The 22,687-nt window shown below is 53.5% G+C and overlaps 2 protein-coding genes across 2 annotated transcripts; both read right to left on the bottom strand.

Annotated features, from left to right (window-relative positions):
- Positions 1-5,993: 5,993 nt before the first annotated feature.
- GPR174 (G protein-coupled receptor 174) lies at positions 5,994-6,974 on the bottom strand. The gene has a single exon (XM_068412056.1). The coding sequence runs from the start codon at positions 6,972-6,974 to the stop codon at positions 5,994-5,996; it is 981 nt and encodes a 326-aa protein (XP_068268157.1).
- A 9,616-nt stretch (positions 6,975-16,590) lies between these two features.
- On the bottom strand, positions 16,591-22,588 carry LOC137669721 (putative P2Y purinoceptor 10). The gene is made up of 2 exons (XM_068411993.1): positions 22,459-22,588; positions 16,591-18,511 (listed from the first exon to the last, which is right to left on the bottom strand). The coding sequence occupies exon 2, from the start codon at positions 18,459-18,461 to the stop codon at positions 17,346-17,348; it is 1,116 nt and encodes a 371-aa protein (XP_068268094.1). The 5' UTR covers positions 18,462-18,511; positions 22,459-22,588; the 3' UTR covers positions 16,591-17,345.
- Between the last annotated feature and the right edge of the window lie 99 nt (positions 22,589-22,687).

Raw genomic sequence — 22,687 nt, 5'->3', positions numbered from 1 at the left:
ATTCAAATCCCCTCTTAAATTGAGAAGGAATTTTAACCATTTTCCTTCCTTCTTAGGCATGGACTGTGCTTACAGGGAAGGGCAGTGACAGCCTTATCCCTTCCCCATGTTTCACACCCCAGGGTATGCTCCTCCCAGAGAGATTCAGGTGATGCTGAAGTGTTAGAAACCCCAGTCCTACATTAAATCTAGCCCTTGGTGCATCAGCTGGATGCGCCTGACCCTGGATCAGGCATCTCCTCTGTAGGCTGAAGGTTGCTCTCCAAGGAAGAGGAGGATGATGACAATCCTGAAGGAAGATACATTGATGCCCAAAAGCAGTTTGTTACAGCTGGAGATTGTTCCTAAATGCAGTGCAAGGCTTAGGAGCCCGCCGGACCCACAATCCATGCAGTCGTTCACCTTGTAGCTGCTGGAAGCATGATGAGCAAGGACATGTCTATTGCTCCTCTCCTGTGGTTGCCCCGGCTCTGGTGGAGCAGACCCTTGGACAAGGGTTGAGCCTTCAGGAGACTGCACCAAAGTCACCCCCTCACATCGGCTGAGCTATTCCAAAAATGTGTTGGTGTCCATCCCTGTTTCCTCCGGGGAAGGTCAGCGTTGTCATTAATGGAAATTAATGAGACTCCTGGAGTCAGCAGGAGCCTTCGCATGGAGGCTTGGGAAATAAGGAACTATATAAGAAGTATGAAATGTTTTTTGGGGTCGTTTATCAGTATTGAGAGACTATGGATGAGTCTTTAATAGAGCAGAAAACATTAAAGAAACACTGGAGGAAAGAAATGATGATAAGCAAAACCAAGATCCCTGTACCTCTGACCGCTCGTTTCGACTCGTGTCATGTTTTCACTCCGAGTTTCCCAAATACTCTCCCTTGTGGCATATTTTTCTTTTAATTTTGAGAAATTCATTGACTCATTTTCTGTTTATTTATTTCCACAGTGTTACCCACGCAGTTAAATTCTGAAGTGCAAATCACTGCGTTAGAAGGGGGAGTGAAACAGGATAATCTGGTGGCAGTTGCTGGTCCAAACAAACTCATTACAGTGTTGAGTGGTGGTACCAAAGCAGCTGTTGCAGATGTGTTCTGGGGTTTTATTATTATTTTATTCTTGATAGCTTTAAGTAACTGGATCTTTATTCAAAGTCAGATCTTTTAGCCACTAATGTATATCACATAGATCACATTTACACAGAGCTGAAGCTCCTCTGCCCTGACTTAACTGGCGGCGTGAACTAGGCACTGTCCAGGCAGGTCCAGCTTATCTGCTCTCTTTTAGTCAGGGTATTTATCAAACCATCTCTGACAAGATTTTATCTTTTTTTTTTTTCTTTTTGTACTGGATGGAGTTGACTTGTAGCTGGGTCACTCGCTGTGGTGGTTTTTTTGGTTATTGAGGTCTGAGGAGTGGTGACCAGCAGTGCTGTTTGATGCTCTGTGCGCCTTTATGGCCAACGAGCTGGTTTCGTGATGATGGGGATGATATTAATTTTTAGCCTCTAACAGCAAAGTGAAAAGGGAAGTAAACAGTGAAGTAAAGTGTCAAAGTTTGCTGTTGATGCAGCCTTAACCAGAGCAGGAAAACCTAACACTGGCTACAGAGAAACGGGGAGTCTTCTCAGGACATTGAGCAACCGGATGACAAAATAGCAAGTGAAATTCAGTGCTGATAAAAACAAGACACGTACAGGGGAACAAAAACTCTGCTCAGGTAGGAGGAGCTGTAAGTCAGCTCTTCTCATGAAGAAAGATCTTTTGAGATCTTTGAGAGTCGGCCTCTTCTCCCAGGCAACTAGTGATAGGACAAGAGGATACAGCCTCAAGCTTCACCAGGGGAGGTTCAGGTTGGACATTAGGAAGCATTTCTTCTCAGCAAGGGTCATTAGGCATTGGAAGGGGCTGCCCAGGGAGGTGGTGGAGTCCCCATCTCTGGAGGGGTTTAAGAAAAGCCTGGACATGGCACTTAGTGCCCTGGTCTAGTTGCCATGGTGGTGTCAGGGCAACGGTTGGACTCGATGATCCCAGAGGGTTCTTCCAACCTGATTGATTCTGTGATTCTGTAACTACAATAGAAATTCGTTGCCACTGGACTTAAGGGATCGGTGGCTTTAGGTGTATGTTGGTCAAGCAGGTTGGAAAAGAGCTTCACCTGGCTCAGGAGAGCGATGCTTTCAGAGCAGCTGCAGGAAACCCCACCACCAGCGGCCGAGGACGGCTGCGCCCAGGCAGGATCGCTGCCCACAGCCCGGCCTTTCAACGCTCTCCCCAAGCCCAGCATGAGCAGCGGGTGAGCCGCTTCGGTGGCCTCTGAACGGGCTCAACGCAACCATCCTGCGAAGGTCTGAAGAGGAGACCGGGAAGAGGGGCAGGCGTGTGCTCTCCCACCTCCGCAGCAGCTTTTGCTTGCAGGTGCAGCTTTAAGTCTCTAAGTGTTGAAAAAACAAAAAAAAAAAACAAAAAAAAAACCAAAAACCCATCACGTCCCTTCTCGTGACACAAGGGGAGCTGTGAGAAGCAGCACCCGAGGCGTGATGAAGCTGTCGGCAGCGCGTGTGGGTTCGGAGGTGCGCGGCTGCGTGGGAGTCGCTGGAAACGGGGGGTGCGATGTGCAGCCTTCGGAAACACGCCGAGCGCTCTGCTTCCACCCAGAACTGTCATCCTCACTCACCTTGTTCCGGGTATAAATAAGACTTCCCCAAATAACCTGGTGTTGGTGCTGCTTCTGAACAGCTTAAGGCCCCCCAAGCATCCGCCGAGACCTGCCCGGGGTCTGCGCTGGTGCCACAACACCTTTTCTTTTGACCTAACACAAGTTAAACCCGACTCTGTTTGTGTCAAAAAGCCATTTGTCACTTCAGCACAAAGTCCCCCTGGTGAGGTGGTTGGCAGGAACCTCCGTGCTTTGCTTCTCAGCGATAACCACCCTCTCGGGGGAGAAGTGCTTCTTGAGCAACCAGAGGAAACACTTCACGCAGAGCAAAAGGGATGTTTTGGGGTGGTTTTTTCTCATTGAGATTCCCAGCCCGGTGCTGCAGACCACATTTCTTACTCCAAAAGGCTTTCCAGAGAAAAGATTTCCCTTGGGATATCAGCTTCTGCTGGCTTTGAACAGGCTAACGGAGAACTGCAGCCAGAGCTAGGCAAAGGCCACAGAGGAATTGGACCTTGCCTAGCACAGAGCTCAAAGCTGGGCAGAAAAGCGATCAAGCAGCAATTGCTCCCTGCTGCTGCAGTGCCTGGGCATGACCCCTTACTTGTCTTCTCCAAACCTCCATCTCTCTCTGCTGGTGTGTGATTGCTCCGGGGCTCAAACATGGGCTGGTGTCATGGAGCCTGAGCCATCAGCAGGGTATGAAAATACACCTTCTGTTAATCTGGGTAATGTCTTGATTCACGGAATCACAGAATCACTCAGGTTGGAAGAGCCCTCCAGGATCATCGAGTCCAACCATTGCCCTGACACCACCATGTCAACTAGACCAGGGCACTAAGTACCATGTCCAGGCTTTTCTTAAACACCTCCAGAGATGGTGACTCCACCACCTACAGATTCTCCAGATGTCCATGGCAAAGTCAACCATGGGCTTGCGAGACCTCTTCAACTTCAGCCAAAGGAAATCCCACCTGGGGCCGAGGTGCCGTGGCAGGGGGAGGGCAGGCAGGTCTCTGCTGAGCTCGGCCCATGTGAGCTGCCGTGACGATTGCACCAGACTTCCTGTGCAAAGAGACCGTTGGTGCTGGTACGAATGAACCCCGTTGCTATGGCAGCAGGGCCACCGCTCGCCTCGCGCCCACGGGAGTTTCTAGGTGGGAAAACTGAAGCTTATTGAGGTTTTTCTCCTTGAACAATATCTGAACTTCTGACACCGCTTTGTGTAACATCTTTTCCACTCAGAAGCTAAAAGTAGCTCTGGATGGTTGTACGGGGCCATCCTGTTCCCCTCCCACGCGGCCAGGGATGGGGGAGAGAGGCCAGAAAGGAGGGTGATGGGCTTGTGCTGGCGCTGGCCTTCAACGACAGGAATTGACGTTCTCTCGAGGGGGGCAGATGAGCCGCTGCAGTTTGCAGCAGTGTGTTTTGTCCCTTTGCAAACCAGCAGTTTGCTTTTCTCCCTGGTGCAAGGAGGTTAAAATAATTTTGAAAAAGGGTCTAAAATGTTCTGCAGGTGCTCGAGAGGCATCAGATGTCCAAGTGCTGCCACGTGTCGGTCCATGTCATTGTGTATCAGTGATGCAGGCAGTTACAGAGGGGGCCAAGAATTACATTTAAAATTTTTAAAAAGGTTTTTTTTTTATCATATACAACAGGAAATAAAAAAAAATAAATATGTTTTCAGTGCTGTGAACAAATTACAACGTGCTTCATGGTTTCCATGAATTAGCAGTGCTCACTCAGCCACCACACTCATGTCCAGACACACTGGCTCACACTCCTGTAGGGATGAGGCGGTGGTGGTTTGGTTTATTACCTAGAAGGATTTTTAAAAAGAAAAAAAGTCTTTCTCTGTTCCAACACTGTGGGATTCACATAATTTTTCTACAAAATATATATTTTTTTCATAAATTAAATCTATAAAACAACATTTGCATTAAATAAAACCTGACACTGTCACAGTATTGTTACATTTCAAAACGTAACATTTCAAATGCTCACGGAAAAATACATTTTACAAGAAGGTGCAAATGAAATACCACTTGAGCCCAAAGCTTCTGTTGTTTGATTTTAAAGAAATTGTTGTTAAAAATACATCCCCATTTGAGCCTTTCTTCAAAACCTGTTGTAGCCTCGTGGGTGGCACCTTTGACTCTGCTTAGAGTGAGTTCCCAGTGCACTAAAGTTCAGAAAGGTTTGGTTCCTCTGACTGTGTTTTAGTCTCGCTGCTGTTAATGAAGAGGAGATGTGATGGTGCAGGGTCAGTTATCGGTGAAAGGGAAATAATTTGCCCCATCTTTGGTGAAGAGAGGACCTGAAAGGCTTGATGGACGTCTGGCCTGAATAAATACCCTCGAAGCACAGCCCGGTGGTCAAAGCTTAGCCAAGGCATGGATATGGCTTCAAACCATGTGGCCTTTGAGCCAGGGATGGGAACTGATGGGAGAAGAACAGTGTCTGGACACTCCAATGACTTTGTGATTGGGGGTTGTGTCATTTGCTACACCCCAAAGTGGAGGCTTGGTTAATCAGTCAACTGGCACATCCTTTGGGGCCACCTTACGCTCCTCGCTCTGCGGTCAGCACGGCTTGAGGCAGGCTCTCGGCGCTCTCCACAGAAATTAGTCTGGATTATCTTTTGCTTCAGCAATATGTAATGCACAGAATCACAGAATCACTCAGGTTGGCAGAGCCCTCTGGGATCATCGAGTCCAACCATTGCCCTGACACCACCATGGCAACTAGACCAGGGCACTAAGTGCCATGTCCAGTCTTGTCTTAAACCCCTCCAGAGATGGTGACTCCACCACCTCCCTGGGCAGCCCCTTCCAATGGCTAATGACCCTTGCTGAGAAGAAATGCTTCCTAATGTCCAACCTGAACCCACCTGCTCATTTTTAGGATCAAATTCTTTCTGCATAGCGAGACCCCAGCACCTTTGCCGCCTCTTGCTGAAGCCAGGGTGCCTGACCGGGATGTGGCCAGGTCATGGCCCCACCGGTGACAACGGGGCACAGCATCGCCTCGCCACAGGTCCATGTCCTTCTCCTACTGCCACAGCCACCTGCTTCTGGCTGCCCAGCTTAGAAATAGGGCCCATGGGAATTACACGGTGTTTTTATATTCAGAGAAAATTTGCAACCAAAGTATTAAATTAACATATTTTCAGTCAGGTTTGGGTTTGGGGGGGGTTTGTTTTTTTTTCTCCAACCCTCACTGAAATCAGCAGAAGCTTGTCTGAGTTGTTGCTCTCAGTGTCCTGAAGAAAAAAAAAAATGGGCCAAACACCAAAATGTGGTGAATATTTGAAGTCCTGGCAACTGTTTGGGAAGACCAGCGCTAGTAGTCCATGGCGTCCTCCCTGAGCACATCTCTGGAGTGCTTCCTCGCGTAACTCAGGCTGTGGAGCTGAATGCTGTCTTGCAAATCCTGCCTGGAAAGGCGTCTCCTGAACTCATCTGTGGTAAAGTAGTAGATGACTGGGTCCACGCAGGAGTTCAGGCTGGCAAGGCACAAAGCTACAACGTGAAACACCGAGATCACCTTCTGGACGCACCCGTTTTTGATCTTTTTGGTTTTGACAAAGAAGTCCAGTGGAAAGCTAATGTGATAAGGTGCAAAGCAAATCAGAAACACCAGAGCGCAGGTGAGAATCATCTTTAAAGCCTTTTTTTTCTCTCCAAGGTCATGCAAAGCAGAGTTTTTTTCTTTTAGTGATAAGATAGTCTTCCACGAGCAGTATAGGATGATGAGGAGGGGCGTTATGAACCCCACCAGTTCACCTATCGTCATCATTGCAATGGAGAGGGGGAGGTCAACTTCCTTCACGGGGAGATCCACAAAACATGTGTTTTTAGCATCCTGGTGAAGCCTGAGCAGCGGGAAAGGCAAACAGCCGACGCAGACCACGACCCACCCAGCGATGCTGATGTACACATCACAGATGCGTTTGCAGTCGCTGAATTTGAATGGGTGCATAAGGAACAGGTACCGTCTGACGCTGATGCAAACCAAGAAGTAGATGCTCGCATACATATTGACGTACTTCAGGTAGAAGCAAAGCATGCAGAGACCTCCTCCAAACTCCCACGTCCCGGTCAAGTAGTAGAAAATCCTCAGGGGCAAGGACAAGACCTGCGATAAGTCAGCGATGGCTAAATTGATCATAAATATTACGGCCCTTTTAGTCTCCTTCATGTATGCGTAAAAGACCCACAAAGCTAACGTGTTTCCTATTAGTCCAGGGATCAGGATGAAAGTGTATGTAATGGCGTAGTAGGGCTTCAGGTCTGTTTCAGTGCAGGTTGAACTGTTCGTCATGGTTGCGCTCCAGGTCCGTGCTCAGCCCCGGCATCATACCATGTCCCTCGCTTGCGTCCTGCAGCCAGGTTGTTCTCAGGTTGTCGGTGCTTAAATAAAAAGGTTCAGCCCTGGCATCCGTCTGTGAGGCTTCGGTTACCAGATCATCGTGTCCACTCCGGGGAGGAGCTTCGTTATGGGGTGAGGGGGTTAATTAAAGTCTTGCTCATGTGCTTTGCTCATGCTCTTTGTCCGAAGTTACCAGACCTCACCCCAGTCGCTCGCAGGATGGACAGGGAGAGGATCCACACCGAGAAACGCATCGTCGTGTGCTGAAGGAGTTGACGGTTCGTCACCAGAGTGGCACCTCTGTCACCTTTTGGGTGGCATTTCATCCACTTCTCTCAGCGCAGGAGTTTGACAACCGACGTGGCCCCGCAGCTGAACGATAGAAAGGTGCGTTATAACACGGTGGGGAGAGACGGGTCTTACAAAGCAAACGGGACAGGAAAGCTCGCCTGGGGCGCCCAGAACCACCGCCCTCGGCGTGGGGGTAAAGACGTGGCAACGCGAGAAGCGGTGCTTTGGAAACCCCGCGCGGTAACGTGGCGATGTTCACCCAAACGTGCTGTGTAAAAACCAGCCGGACGCTAAAAAAAGCTCCAGAAAGAGGAAATATTGTTTCGCGTGCTCTGCGCTCGCTTCCCGACGGTGTGGGGGGCCGGCTGCGGCGGTGGGTGCGAGACTCTCCCCAGGCACCGCTTCCTTCTCCCCCCCTCAAGGGTTTTTTCCCCCCATTTTGCCAAGGAGACCCCACAACCAGCCATGTCAGGGCGCTGGGTGAAGACCTTGTTTGTATTTAATGAGTCAGAAACACCAGGTGAGTTTTGTAGCCAGCCTTCACAACCAGGGCTCATTAATGCTCGTTAAAGCTGGGCACCTATGGTGTAAATTATTTTCTCTATGCTGAAGGGCAGCCATCCATCCAGCTGCACCCTATGAACAAGTGCAGGAGGTGGGGATGTGGGAGCAGTCACAGCCACAACCCCCATGGGCCTGGGATGCAGCGGGGCCCATCCAAGCCCATCACACCCTCCGTGATGCTCCTCACCTGAGGATGGTTACAGCTGCCTGGGTCAAGCCAGGACCCTCGTTAGCAAATCCTGTGGGTTTCACCCCAGGAAGCAAACCCACAGCAGCTCTTAAAGCCCAGCTCGGGGGAGCAGAGGCTCTTAAACCAGTGTGGGGGAGAGCAGCCTGTGGCCAGGTGCTGTTTGTAGGTGCTGCCCCTGCTGCAGCACTGTGCCTGGTCCCCTCTTGGAGCTCAGGGAGCCTGGGATGCTGCCCACCACCTCCTGCTCCCTCCCAGAGCTGGGGTAAGAGACTAGCCTGGCTGTATCCTGCCACCGAGCACCTGGCTTGCAAGGACTGGTCCAGGTGAGCAGCGGGGACATGGGCACCCATGTTTGGTGTGGGGCTGGTTCTGGTGCTGTAAAACATGTAAAGCCTGTGACAGGGGTGACATGGGCAGAGTGGCAGCCGGGTGCTGTGCCTGGCACCGTGGTGTCATCTGCTGACTTACCTTTTGGGGGGAGGCTTGGCCGTGCTGCTCACAGGGACCTCTCTTCTATTTTTATTCCTTCTCCAGGGCCTAAAATAAAAGGCAAACGTGCACAGGGGTCATTTCAAATAGAAACTCAGCTTCCTGCTGAAGCTGTGGTGGTGGCTCCGTCCCTCCATGTGCAGTCAGGGGGGATGTGGGGACATGAGAGCTGGCCCAGGGCAGTGGTGTCCTGTGCCGGGCTTCCCCCAGTAACCGCTTGTTTTCTGTGTCACCTGAAGTGCTGCTGTCTTATTTGGGTGGAGTTTACTCCTAGTAGTAATAACTAATAGCTATTAACTGAAAATAGAAGTGATAGAAATATAACCTGAGCATTGCATAGGGTTGATTTTTAGTTGCCGGAGTGTATATTCTAATGCCGTGTTGGCACAGCGAAGCGGAGGGGAGCAGCCCTTTCGCTTTGACTCGGTTGCAGGGTGCCAGGGCAAGCGCCTGGTCATCCCAGCCCATGTCTGTGGTTACCCACATGAGTCACTAAAGGCGGCGAATGCAGTGCAAGAGCCGGGATTTTACGGGTTATCCCTGCGGGGCATTGGCACAGCGGAACGAAAAGGTTTCTTTCTGTTTGTTCTTTCATTAATTTCTCATTTGCTCATTATTAAGGGAACTGTTTCTGTGGCTTGCCTGGCCCGTGCCCGAGCTGCCAGCAGCTGCTCGAGGGAGAGTCCCCTCTGGCAGGGGGATTTGGGGCTGGAGCCCCGGGGAGCTCCCTGGGCAGAGGGGCTGGCTGCGTGCTGCTGGGAGAGGCAGGCAGCCGGGGCCCCCGCGGGGAAGTTGGCCACGTAAATTCCAAGAATATGCAGGGAAAAAATAAATGCTCTGGTTTAACACCATGTGAATACGCTGCTCTTGCCTTTTAATCCTTTGCAAAAGCTCGCGTCCTCCTGTGGTGATATTTATCCTGGTTACACAGGGAAAATAAACCGGAGCTGCAGTGTTGGGTATGAGCCTAATCCCCCACCCTCTTCTCCCTTCCTGACGTCCTCGGCAGATGTGCGTGGTAACAAGCACCAAAGCTGTGAGTTTTCCACCCAAACCACGACTCAGGGACGCGCAGCCGCATGCCCGCGGTGGGGGCACAGGGAGCCCTCCCTCCTCCCTCGCCGGGCGCTTGTGACCAAGTGGAAAACTGCTGGTGGAAAGTCAGCGTACAGCCTCTCGTGAGGCCGTTTAAGAAAAACTATGGGACAAGTACAGCGAGATGAACCCAAGTGAGACCCGGAGTAATGAGTAACTCAGCCCAGTTATCCCCGTGCTTGTGGGGATGGGGCTCTACGGCCTCAAAGTCCACTTGGACAAGTCCCTTCACGAGCAGCCATGGGTTTTGCAAAGTTTAAGAATTGCTGCAGTTGGTGTTATCCTTAAACGCAGCTTCTTGATACTCGTGTAACAGAAAATATGGTTTGTAACTCCATGGCTGGCTGGTCTGGTTGAGCCGTTCCCCTCCTCGCCCTCGGGTACATGGAGCATCTCATGAGCACTCCCAGGAGCTGGTTCTGATCCATGTTGGCTCCTGGGCTCAGCCTGCACCTCCTCGCTTCTACTCATTTACTTCTGGGGATCCCCGGGGGTCGGTGGTTAACGCTGCACCCTCCTGCCTCTCCATGGGGTGTCCCCGTCCCCTCTCAGCACTTCTGAGAAGAGGCACCCAGTCTATGTGGCAATAATCAAAAAAAAAAAAAAGTACAATTCAAACCCGTTAGCCCGAACCAAAGATAACCCGGGATAAGAGCGTCGGTCCTACCTTCGCTGTCGCGGCGGGCTGCTCCGGTGTGACCCCGTGATCCGGCAGCGGGTCCCCACCCCTCGGCGTGCAAAGCAAAAGTGCAACTGCCGGGTGCAGCAGCCCACGCGCGACGGGAGCGGGGCCCCCCCGCACCCTGCTGTGCCGCTCCCCTGGGGCCCCGCCGGCCCTGGCCCTTTTGCTTTCTGTTTCCGTGGTTATATCTGTGTGTATATGCAGGAGCTGTTGGTTTTGGGGTGTTTCAGAGACCGTCGCTGCTTGCTGCGAGGCTGCCATGGCCCCCGGTGCTGGGGGTCCCGGGGGGCTCGACGCCGCGGCAGGGCAGGCTCCTGCTCGCAGACCCCCTTCTGCGAAGGGTGAGGAGCTGACGAGGCTGAGCAAGCGAGATGTTTCACCAACTGTCCTCCTCTCCCTTCCCCAGCTTCCTGGGGCAGGTTCCTTTGCTCTCGTCCCCGCGCCCAGCGCTTCGGGGGGGCTTCAGGGTGTCGCACTGAGGCTGATCCCAGCCCGGGTTGGGCTCCCCCAGTGCGGGACGTTCCCCACGGTCGTTATTTTCTCATGTGGTGGATTCCTGCAGCACCCGTGGGGCAAACCAGGGCCAGAGCCGAGGGCTCTCCTCTGCCGAATGGGTGCTGTGCCAGGCAGAGGTGTCACCTGTCACCGCGGCACCCACTGGGTGCTCGGTGGGTGACAGCCATCAGCAGGGGGCGGCACTGGCCCCTCGCACGCTCCGTGGCTTTGAAAAGCAGCACCACTGTCGTCATCCCTCTGGGGACCATAGCTCAAGGAGCATTAAAAAAATCTTTGTTTTAAGATCAAGAGGGATGGAGGGTTCTTGATTCAATTGGTTATTTTGAAAAAAGTCACTTGTTTTTAACCATTGCCACAGCAATTCAACCTAAAATTATTTGCAACTTTTAAATTTGCATTTATTCCTTTTTCTTCATAGAATGGTTTGGGTTGGAAGGGACATTAAAGATCATCTAGTTCCACCCCCCTGCCACAGGCAGGGACACCTTCCACCAGACCAGGTTGCTCCAAGCCCCATCCAACCTGGCCTTGAATGCTGCCAGGGAGGGGGCAGCCACAGCTGCTCTGGGCAACCTGGGCCAGGGTCTCACCACCCTCACAGCAAAGAATTTCTTCCTCAGATCTAATCTAAATCTCCCCTCTTTCAGTTTAAAACCATCCCCCCTCGTCCTGTCGCTCCTTGCCCTCGTAAAAATCCCCTCTCCAGCTTTTCTGTAGCCCCTTCAGGCACTGGAAGGTGCTAGAAGGTCTCCCCGGAGCCTTCTCTTCTCCAGGCTGAACAGCCCCAGCTCTCTTAGCCTGTCTCCAGAGCAGAGGGGCTCCAGCCCTCTGAGCATCTTTGTGGCCTCCTCTGGACTCGCTCCAACAGCTCCGTGTCCTTCTTACGTTGGTGCCCCCAGAGCTGGACGCAGCACTGCAGGGGGGGTCTCACGAGAGCGAAGCAGAGGGGCAGAATCCCCTCCCTCGCCCTGCTGGCCACGCTGCTGGGGATGCAGCCCAGGATACGGTTGGCTTTCTGGGCTTTACTCATACAACAATTCCAGCTTATAGCAGGGTTTTGTAGCTCTAGATACTTCTTTTTTTATGCTGGTTTATAGGAAATCAATCTCTTGGGCACGTCGTGGGCTTTTACAGCCCCACAGTGCGCTGGGTTTGTCACCGCTACAGTGGCACAGCCCCTCGCTGGGGCTCTGCAGCTTGGACCTTCTGAAACACATGAGCGCTTGCCTGTGTCAGCAGCTCGTAATCCTCCTAGTTAACGCTTGTAGCCATTGTTTTGAAGCCTGCTGATTACTTAATGTGCCTTAATTAATCTTGTGGGGGAGCTAGAGCTTTCGGCACTGCGGGATCCTCACCGCAGCGTTGTCCCCTTGGGTGCGGGGACGGGTTAATCTGCTGATGCTCTTGGACTGGACGCAGCGGAGGTTTGGGCTTTATTGCTTGAATGGGGCTTGTTGCTGTTGCAGCCTCCCGGGAGCTGCGCTGAGCCCTCGCTGGGAGATGCTGGCTCGGTTCACGTTAATCCTGGAGCGTTTCTGTAATCGCAGTGGGATCTGGGATGCCAAACTTCCCCGTGCCTGCCAGTGCCTCCCCGCAGCTGCCTCTGTGCGCTCTCACGCTTTGGGAAGTGTTTTCACTGTAGCAATTTAAAGAAAAACCTTTTCTTTCCTTCCCCCCCCACCCCAAAAATCATGTACTGTGAAACCTGGCAGCCCCTGGGCTCTGCTCCTGCCCTGCCAGCCTTTCCCTGCGTCCCCCTGGCTCCGCAGAGGGGACTGTGGGGACAGTTTGGGCACCACTTTAGTACTCGGCAGAGTTGAGGCTGGTGCCAAGAATAACAGCAGTCTCACCCCCCACCTGGGCTCTGACGATGTCCTTTTATTTTCCTAATCAAACGCGTGATGGATGCTCGATTTCACGCTCTCATTTCCCCAGCAGCCAGCCTGTTTATAAGAAGGCGCAGCCTGCGCTGGGGGCAGCGGGTGTATTTACGGCACGGGCAGGCTCCTTGTTTCAAAAACACCTCTGAGAGCACACCCGTATCCTGTTGCGGTGGGGCCGCGTCGCCGCCACCGTCCGTCGTGGTTCCCGTCACCCCAGGAGCCGTCGCGTGCGGCGGCGCCGGCTCAGCCCCTCCTCGGGGTGCGGGGGGGGGGACCCCAGGGTGCCTTTCCCGGCAGCCCAACGCCAGTCCCCGAGCCGTGCTGTCCCCAGTACAGGGTGCACAGTGGCAGCATTGGCTGGACCCTTCCCAAACCAAGCGGTGGCCACCAAAAATCAGGAGAACTTGGAGCTGGGAATGAAATCACAAAGCAATTATTTTACAGGATAAGATAAAATTTTATCTTATATTTTTTATCTCGTACTTACATTTTTATCTTGCAAATCAGAATTTTTCAGTTCATCTCAGCTTGTGCTTCGTGACCTTGTAGGAGCTCCTCAGACAAACAGCTGAGGTCTTTCTGGTCTGTAATAGAGAGTTCCTGAGAACAGGTTGTGTGTCTGTCTCCTCTCCACGTGGCTGGTGAAGTTTTGCTTGGTGATGGCCCAGGAGGAGCCCAGGGAAGGGCATACATGGGGCAGGAGCATGTTTGCAGAGGGGGAGCAAGTGCAGGGCCCCAACCTGCTGCCCATGGTGTGCTGGGCTCTCGCCCAGGGCTCCCAGCATCAGCGGGGCTCGTGTGGAGCTATGGGGGGGGTGGGTATGGGCTCTATAGGGGGGCGGGTGTGGGGGCTGTAGGGGCTATAGGGGGGTGGGTGTGGGTGTGGGGGCTGTGGGGGCTGTAGGTGCTATAGGGGGGCAGGTATGGGGGCTATAGGGGCTGTAGGGGCTATGGGGGGGGCGGGTGTGGGGCCTATGGGGGGGGTATGGGGGCTGTAGGGGCTATGGGGTGGGTATGTGGGTTATGGGGGCTGTAGGGGCTATGGGGTGGGTATGTGGGTTATGGGGGCTATGGGGGGGTATGGAGGCTATAGGGGCTATGGAACGGGTATGGGGGCTATAGGGTTATGGGGCTCCGAGCACCAGTGGGGCTCGTGAGGAGCCAGGGGTGCAGCCAAGCTGCTTTCACCAAGCCGGAGCTTAAAACTCCTGGATTTTCCTCCCCGGCCTCGGTGCCCTCCCCATCCACCTACAGCAGGGAAATTTTCTTTAAAAAACAAACAAAAAAATCCCCCGTTAAGAGGAGCGAGACCAAGCGATCGGTGTGGCAACTCCTGCTGGAAAGGGCTTTCTGGCTGCTGCAGGGTTGAGGCTTTGACTGTTTCTCGGGGGAGAGCGAACCCTTCCAGTGCCGAACGTGGCTGTGGCATCGCCGCAGAGTTCCCAAACCCCTTCCTCTGTGCCATGAACAGGACCCTGTGGTGTGGGAGGGACTGATGGACGTCCCTGGGTCTCTCAAACGGTGCTGTCCCCTTGAACACAGTGACTCGGGCTTCGCAGGGTGTTGCTGGCTGAGCCCGTGAATCAAAAAATTGGCCTTGGCTCTGGTGAAATCACGGCTGTCTGGAGAGTGCTCCCTGGCTGGGGCTGGTTTAAAGCAGCAAAATCCACTTTCTGTGCCTTTGGGTCGCGCTCAGGACTGCGGGTGTGTTTGATCCCGTGCCAGGCTCGGCGCTTGCCCCTCCTCAGCGCGAGGTGGGCGGCTGGAGCAGCAGCTCGCTGCCGGTAGCACCGTGCCAAAACTCATCGGGGCCCGAGTCTCGCTGCCGTGGGTGGTGTGAGCTCTGCCGAGAGCTGGCTGAGCGCTTTTCCAGAGGCAGAGTGGCTTTGCTGGGGCTGGACGGGAAGCGTGTGGTCACGGAGGGAGGGAAAAGGTATTTTTAGCAAAGAGAAAAGCAGCCTCCCCTCCTCCTGCGCGGTGCCCTAGGAAGTGGTGTGCACAGGAGACAGCGTGGGTACTCAGGAGTACTGCGTAGCTTTAGGTGTGTGTAGGTGTAGTACGTGTGCAGGGGTGGGTGTGGGTATGGGTGGACACGTAAAATCAACTAAGCAGTTCTAGTCAAAGCCAGTCGTAAAGGATTAAGCCATGTAGAATAATTAATAGCATGTGCAAAGCTCAGGGCATGCGGATGTCGTCGGTGCCGGTGGGGGTCTGGCTGAGCTGCTGCTTTCATAGAATCACACACTGGTTTGGGTGGGAAGGGACCTTAAAGCCCATCTAGTCCCAACCCCCTGCCACGGGCAGGGACACCTTCCACCAGACCAGGTTGTTCCCAGCCCCATCCAACCTGGCCTTGAACACTGCCAGGGAGGGGGCAGCCACAGCTTCTCTGGGCAACCTGGGCCAGGGTCTCACCACCCTCACAGTAAAGAATTTCTTCCTAATATCTCATCTCAATCTCCCCTCTTTCAGTTTAAAACCGTTCCCCCTCGTCCTGTCACTACTTGCCCAAGCGGTTTGGGTCCTGGCACCCAGCCAGGGTGGTTGTGGTGGTGGAACATTGGTGGGCTGTGATACAACGGGAGGGCTGGCAGGAGTCTTGTGGCCTCTGAAGGGCAGAAAGCACCAGTCTGCACTGGAAAAAGATATTTCCTCAGGGTCTGGTTTGTGTAAAACCCAGCACATCCCTGCTCTCCAGTGCATCCAGCCCAGAAAGGGGTTTTTCTGCTCTATTTCCAATGTTACCTGCGGCGTGGGCAAGCCCGAGGGGCGGCGGGGGCAGCCCGAGTAAGGGGGGCTGTTGTGTTGCTGTAGGAGAGATCAGTGAGAATTTTTGGTTTGCTTTCTCTTTCCTGTTTCCTTTTTGGAAGGGGGGGGAAGCTGCGTTGCAGAAATTTCAGAAAAGCTGTGCAATCTGAAAACAAGCTGGCAAAGTCCCAGCGGTGACTGGAGTTACTGGGAAACCTGGAGCTACTGGGAAACCTGGAGCTGGTGCTGCCAGTAAGGCTGGAACCGCAATGTGGGCTCTGCGGTCGGTCAGCAGGACTTATAAATATCTAGCTGTGGTTATCGAGGGCTACCTGGGCATCCACCCTGGCTACTCAGGGTTGTACTGTTCCCGAAAGACACTCGTGGGCTAAAACCACGCTCCCGGGGAAGGTGCTGGTGACACACCTCGTCCTGCCAGCCCGGCATTGGCCACGCTGGGCTTGGCTTTCCTGTCCTGCCCCTGTGTGCTGCTGGGTTTGTGCCATCTGCAGCAGCTTTTTTCAGCCCTAAAAACTCTTTCCCTCCCCAAGCAAACGAGGAAAACGTTTCCTTTTGTTATCCTTATTTTTTTTTTTTTGTGAGAGGAGGAGATTTGGGGCAGAGCTGCAGGGCAGCGTGTTTTCTGCCCGTCTCAGTGTTTTCTGCTGGTCTCTGGCACGCTGGAAGCACCAAAGCAAATTCCTCCAGGTTGTCTGGGTCTCCCCTTGTCTCTACGACCGGCCTTGGTGATGTGAGGGTAAACGACCGCCCGCTCCGCGCTTCCCAGAAACGCTGCTTGGGTTGGAAATGTGCATCCAATCATCAGCAAAGCTGTTTTCTATCAACCCCCCTCCGCCTACGTTCACCTCTGTAATTCCCTGAGAGTCTTCTGGCGTTGCAGTTGCTGATGCCTTAGGAGGAAACCTCACAGCCCCCACGCTGGCTGCTGTGCGAGGAGCCTCTCTGAGCCCCAAACTGGTGTCCCCCCCTCTGCAGATCGTCCCAGTGCTCTGAGAGCAGCCGCGGTACGTAATGAGACTATTTACAAGCACTTAAAATAATACCCACGGTGCTAAAATGTGTGTTGAGATCATTTTATTTCCTCCCAAGTCTGAAGCCTTAAGGACGCGCTCAGGTCAGTTTTGTAAACTTGTCCCGGTACCCAGCGAGGGCTGGAACCTTTTCTGGTTTTTAAAGCAGAGCTGAGGCTCCAGAAACATCTTAACCTACGACCACAGGCTTTAGCAAAGTGCCAAATAACACGAGACTCCTAACAATGACAGAAGAGATGGCAACGTCAGCTACTAGTCCTCCCTTCTGCGCCTTGCCCTGGGTCTCTGTGAGCAACTGTGCACTGGGAGATATCCTTCATCCTTCCTTCTTCTTCTTCTTCTCTTCCTTCGTGCCTTCTCATGGCATATCCAGTCACAGTCTTTCAAGTTCTCCTCCCCACGTCACCAGTTGAGCTCCCAGGAGCCAGGCAGACTCCCTTGCTCAGCTCTGGGTGCCTTTTTCAACAGTGTGAGCTGACCCCAGTTCATTTGAAAACTCCCTTTAAGACTGATATGGATACAGATTAATGCTCTTTGCTTGATATATGTTGGTAAAGTTAGTCTTGCAGTCCAGATAAGGCTCGATTAGGTGCAGATGGTTGGTTTTTTGCAATGGAAAGAGGAACAGGATAATGCTGTAAGGCAAAGAGTCCCCAGCAGCAACAACCAGCAAGTCTTTGCGTCAAAATGTCCTTCTAGGGCAGCTCCTGGCATCTGTTGCACGCAAGGGTAATTCAAGACGTATTTGGAGACCTAACGCAATCCTTACTCAAGCTATGAGAGGCACCTCCAAGGACAGAAACGGCTTCTGTCTCAGGAGATGGACTCCAGCAGAAGCTTGTCAGGTGGCATGGGTGGGATCTCCATGCTGTTTATTCGGCCAAAGAACTTGGGAAGAGACCAAAACTTAAAGCGTGGAAGAGTTCTTCTCTTCATACGAATGTCATGGCCGGTTTCGGTGACGGAGAGGCTGCTCCCGTGGCGTGTGAACCGAGCCCGCAGGGCGGCACAGCTGTGGCGCAGCAGCTGGTCCTGGAACTCGGAGGTCATGAAGTAGTAGAGGACCGGATCCAGGCAGCAGTTGAGGCTCGCCAGGCAGAGGGAGATGGGGTGGAAGCGGAGTGTGCTCCTGTGAACAGCACAGTCCTGGATGAGGTTCTCTATCACCATCATGAAGAAAGGGAAGTTGATGTGGTAGGGGGTGAAGCAGATGAAGAAGACAGCCGCGCACATCAAGACCATGCGCAAGGCCTTCTGCTTCTCGCTGGTGTTCTGCGGCTGCGTCGGGCACTCCCGCAGGGACTGCCACATCTTCCAAGTGCAGCAGGCGATGATGCCGAAGGGGATGACAAACCCAAACAGCTCCGCCACCGTCACCAGCGCGATGGAGGCTCCCGGGCTCAGCTGCTTCACCCCCAGGTCCGAGAAGCACGTGTTTGTGCTGTTGGACAGGGCTGGGCTCCTCACTACGGGCAGGGGCAAGCACGCCGCCCCGACGAAGAGCCAGACAGCAGCGCTGATGGCCGCGTCGTACCGCCGCTTCCAGTCCTTGGCCTTGAAGGGGTGGAGGAGGAAGAGGTACCGCTGGATGCTGATGCAGGTGAGGAAGCAAATGCTGGCGTACATGTTGAGATACTTCAGGTAGAAGCACACCTGGCAAAGAAAACTGCCGAAGGGCCAGGTGTGGTTCATGTAGTAATACATCCGTAAGGGCAGCGAGAGGACGTGAGCCAGGTCGGCCACGGCCAGGTTGATCATGAAGATGACGGCTTTGCTCTTCTTGCTGATGAAGCGACACAAGACCCACAGGGCAGCGCTGTTGGCCAGGAGGCCGGGGATGAATATGATGGTGTATGTGGTTGCGTACAGGGTGGACTGGAAGGACATCTGGGGATCGGTGCAGTTCCCGGAGGATGCGTTGTTCTCCATTTCGGCTGAGTCTCTTCGCTCATGGGGCGATTAAGGCGGGTAGAGAGTTTCTGTAGGGAGTAGAAACAGATGCTGTAAAGCCAAAAACTTCCCAGTATTTCCCCACGTGGAGTAAATGTGCTTCAGTACAGAAGAGTAAGTTGTGTGTAGCTGTGTGTGCAGGTGTATATGTGAGATGGTGTGCACGTGTTGGGAAGGGTGCAGAGCCAGACCCTGCTTACAGACAGCGATCCTGGGCATCTTCCACACAGCACAGCAGGATTTCATACCCTGCCACCCCTAAGGTGATGCCACAATTACAGTGATGTTGCAATTGAGCTCTGGAGCATTAATCTCTTTATTGCTAAAGCAGAGACCTGCTTCGGCTGCCTGGGGTTTATCAGGACCACTTTCATTGCTTATAGTTTTCTCTCAAACTCCCATCAAACTGGTGCGCTCTGATATGTCTACAAGCGTTTTTCACAGAATCACCCAGGTTGGAAGAGCCCTCTGGGCTCATCGAGTTCAACCATCGCCCTGACACCACCATGGCAACTAGACCAGGGCACTAAGTGCCATGTCCAGGCTTTTCTTAAACCCCTTCAGAGATGGTGACTCCACCACCTCCCTGGGCAGCCCCTTCCAATGGCTAACGACCCTTGCTGAGGAGAAATGCTTCCTAATGGCCAACCTGACCCTCCCCTGGCCAAGCTTGAGACTGTGTCCTATCGCTAATTGCCTGGGAGCAACTCCCACTGCGCTACAACCTCCCTTCAGGTAGTTGTAGACTGCACTAAGGTCACCTCTGAGCCTCCTCTTCTCCGGGCTAAACACCCCCAGCTCCCTCAGCTGTTCCTTGGAGGTCAGACCCTCCAGACCCTTCCCCAGCTTGGTCGCCCTCCTCTGGACTCGCTCCAGCACCTCAACATCTCTCTCGAAGTGTGGGGCCCAGAACTGGACACAGGATTCAAGGTGCGGCCTCACCAGTGCCGAGTACAGAGGGACAATCACTTCCCCAGACCAGCTGGCTACACTATTCCTGATAGAGGCCAGGATGCCATTGGCCTTCTTGGCCACCTGGGCACACTGCTGGCTCATTTTCAGCCGGCTGTTGATCAGCACCCACAGGTCTCTTTCTAACCACTCTTCCCCCAGCCTGTAGCACTGCAGGGGGTTGTTGTGGCCAAAGTGTAAGACCTGGCACTTGTTCTTGTTGAACCTAAAACTTTTGATGGGACTGTAAATAAACAGGGACTTCAGATGGATCTAGACATTGTCTTTTCGGATCCATGCAGTGGTCTGATGTCAATCGGCAGCAATGGCAATAATTAGCATCAGCAAACGATGGTGCTGGCAGGCAGCTGCCCTGAGCAGAGGCCGGTGGGAGAGGCACAGACGCATCTGTCAGAGCTCTGGCTCCAGCTTTAGGGCTGGATTTATGAGCTAATGGCTGGCCAAGCTCACACCGGTTGCTCTGCACATCCTGCTAACTCAATTCCGCACTCATGGCACACTGTGCAGGCATCGTGTTATAGCAACAGGAATTATCCTCCAGCAACAGTTCAGGACATGAAGGAAGATAAATAGATCTGCCTTTTAGTTAGAGCAGAAATTCTTCTCATCTGTTTGCCCATTTCACCTCATCCAGCCAGCGCTGGGGGTACTGGCGGGTCGGGGGGAGTTCACAGCTCTCCGGAGAGGTGATGGACTTGGCCCCGTGTGAGCAGACACTGCGGGGAAAGGGTTTGCTCTTTCGGGAAGAGGAGATTAAGCAGCAGCAGGTACAAGCCAAGGGTCTGTAGCATCATCTGTGACAAACCAGTGCAATTTCCCCCTTGAAAGGGAGCCTGTAGCTGCCTGCAGGGTGTCGGGCAGCCTGCCCTCCCCTTCCACTAGACCAGAGCCCGATCTGGCAGAGCCCTGAGCACCTCTTGCCGTTGCCACCGAGTCCCTCAGCAGTGGTGTTTAATTAAGCAGCAGCCAGTGGTGCTGTTTCCCACAGCCCTGAGCCTGGCGTTTGCCACAGGGATGGATTTCTAACAGCTGAATTGCCCACAGCAGGGACTGGGCTCTGCGCAGAGCCTGGCGTTGCTTCGAGGCGCGGGGTGAAGGCTCCTCTGCCCTGCTCCTCCTCACCCGGGCAGCTCGTCAGAGGGGTTGCCACTTTTCCAGTTTCAGGAGGAAGGTTATATCTTTATATACACGTAGCTGTGCTCCTCTAGGTCGGAGGTTTCTGATTTCTCCACCAAGCAGGGGTGTGGGGACATCTGTCACAAGGGGACAGCAGGAAACAAAGCCCTTCAGTCCCTGCAGCATCCTCATGTGCTCCTCACTTGCCTGAAAACCCACGAGGGGCTCGTGCTGGGCGCCGGCCCCGCTCTCAGCCCGTGCCCTTCGCACCAAGTCTGTTTAACCCTGGAAAGGTGGTGGCAGGACACCCTGCCTTCACCCCCTGTGAAAACGGGGAGGGAAAACTGCCGGGGAGCGTGGGGAAGGCAGCTGTCCCCAGCTCTTGTCACAGCCTTCCCGTGACAGAGGTGACATTGGCAGGTGAGGGCTTGTGAAGAGGATTCTAGAGCGCCCGGTGTCCCCGTCCCACTGTCTGTGCCACGTGTCTCAGCCCAAATCCTAACCCTTGTCCCTGCAGGCGTGACCGTGGGGAGCCTCCTTGCTGGTTTTCTCCATTTTTTGGCTTTTCCTGGCAGCACAGGCTGCCTGTTTCTCAGCAGTTGTCACTTCTGGTACCCGACACCTTCAGTTTTTGGGTGACAGCACCTGTCAGGGCACCTGGCCAGGGAGCAGGAGGGAGCTCCTTGCCGAGACATCGCTGGTCTGGGGTCAGGCCAGGGCTCGTTCACTACAAGACTTCCTGGAAGGGTGGATTTTTTTATTACTGTTACTGAGTTTTCCCCTTCCCTCCTGCCTGTGCCTTGCCCCAAGCCCCTCCGACTCTCCTCGCTGTGTTTTGCCATCGGTGATGCCGGTGTCAGGGCAGAGAAGCTCCCGTGGGCTTTGGCAGGGGTTTTATTCATCATCTTTATAAAGCTCGTACGAAATACTCGCTGACATTCCTTGGTTGTTTCCCTATTTCATCCACGCACAGGTTTACACACGGGCAGGAGCCGGGGGGGCTTTTTTTTCAGTGGCCAAGCTGAGTTTTCTCCAGCTGCGTGCTGAAATCACAGAGGGGAAACCACTATCGCTGCCAGGGGAGTGAGACCCCTGGTTGTGGATGTAGCCCTGCAATTCATTACACATCAAGTAACTTTGCAATTAATTAGGAGGTTAAGGCACCTACTAAAACACTCGTGCTGCTTTTTCTGAGTGTGTTAGCAGTATCTGGAGGCGTCTGTGGCTGTCGTTATTGGAAATCGCCCGGCTACTCTGAATCACTCCGTGCCCCACCCAGCCCTACACTGCTGTGGTGTTGCATTTACTACTCCCAGATTCACTGGCAAACTCGCCCTCATCTTTTCCAGGGCTTGGTTGGACAAACCGGGCTAAAGCTGAGCTCCAGGCGTGGCCGCGGGAGCCCCCGGCGCTGGGGGATGGGGGCAGAGCTGCCTCCCTTCAGCCCCGCTCCTGCCTGGGATGCTGGAGGGAAAAGCAGTCCAGGAAAATAAAAAAAATCCACTTTTGGCTTGAAATAAGCTCCGGATTTGAAGCAATGGAGGCTTTGTAAGCAATAATTTTGTTTGTTTAATCTAGGCACTAATAGGAAATGCGTAAACAGAGCTGGTCAGTCATGGCAGCTTCTGTCAGCAGGGACAAAAGTGAAGTATTTTGGGTGAAACGGGCTTTCCCCGCGCCCAGGAGCCTCCTCGGCTGCACCGAGCTCCGCTCACCCGCCCCTCGGAGCCACAAATACGTGGGCACAGTCAGAGGCTGCTGAGGATGTCGCACCAGCTTCTGCCTGATAAGATCTCTTGAAGAAGAATAAAAAAAAAAATTATAACGTTGTTCAAAACCGCGCTAGCTCCAACCTACCGAAGCGAACGCGCAGTAGAGTCCAGCTTACCTTCCCGTGGCTCCCATCCTTCGGGGGGGACACATCCATGCTAGAGCGCAGGAGGAGCGAGCTTTCGGCTGTGATTTCCCACGGGTTCTCGCAGCAATCCCAGCCCCAGCGACTCCCCGATCCACTTCCACATGTCTCCGGAGCGCTGGGATGCTGCCGGCGTCCGCAGCCCGGTGCGGCGGCTGCAGAACAGGAAATCCTGCCGTTTGTTTCTCTTCGCCACGCAAAA

Source organism: Nyctibius grandis, chromosome 13, assembly GCF_013368605.1.
Source record: "Nyctibius grandis isolate bNycGra1 chromosome 13, bNycGra1.pri, whole genome shotgun sequence".
Classification (NCBI taxonomy): Eukaryota; Metazoa; Chordata; class Aves; order Nyctibiiformes; family Nyctibiidae; genus Nyctibius; species Nyctibius grandis.
This window is presented reverse-complemented; position numbering and strand designations above follow the sequence as displayed.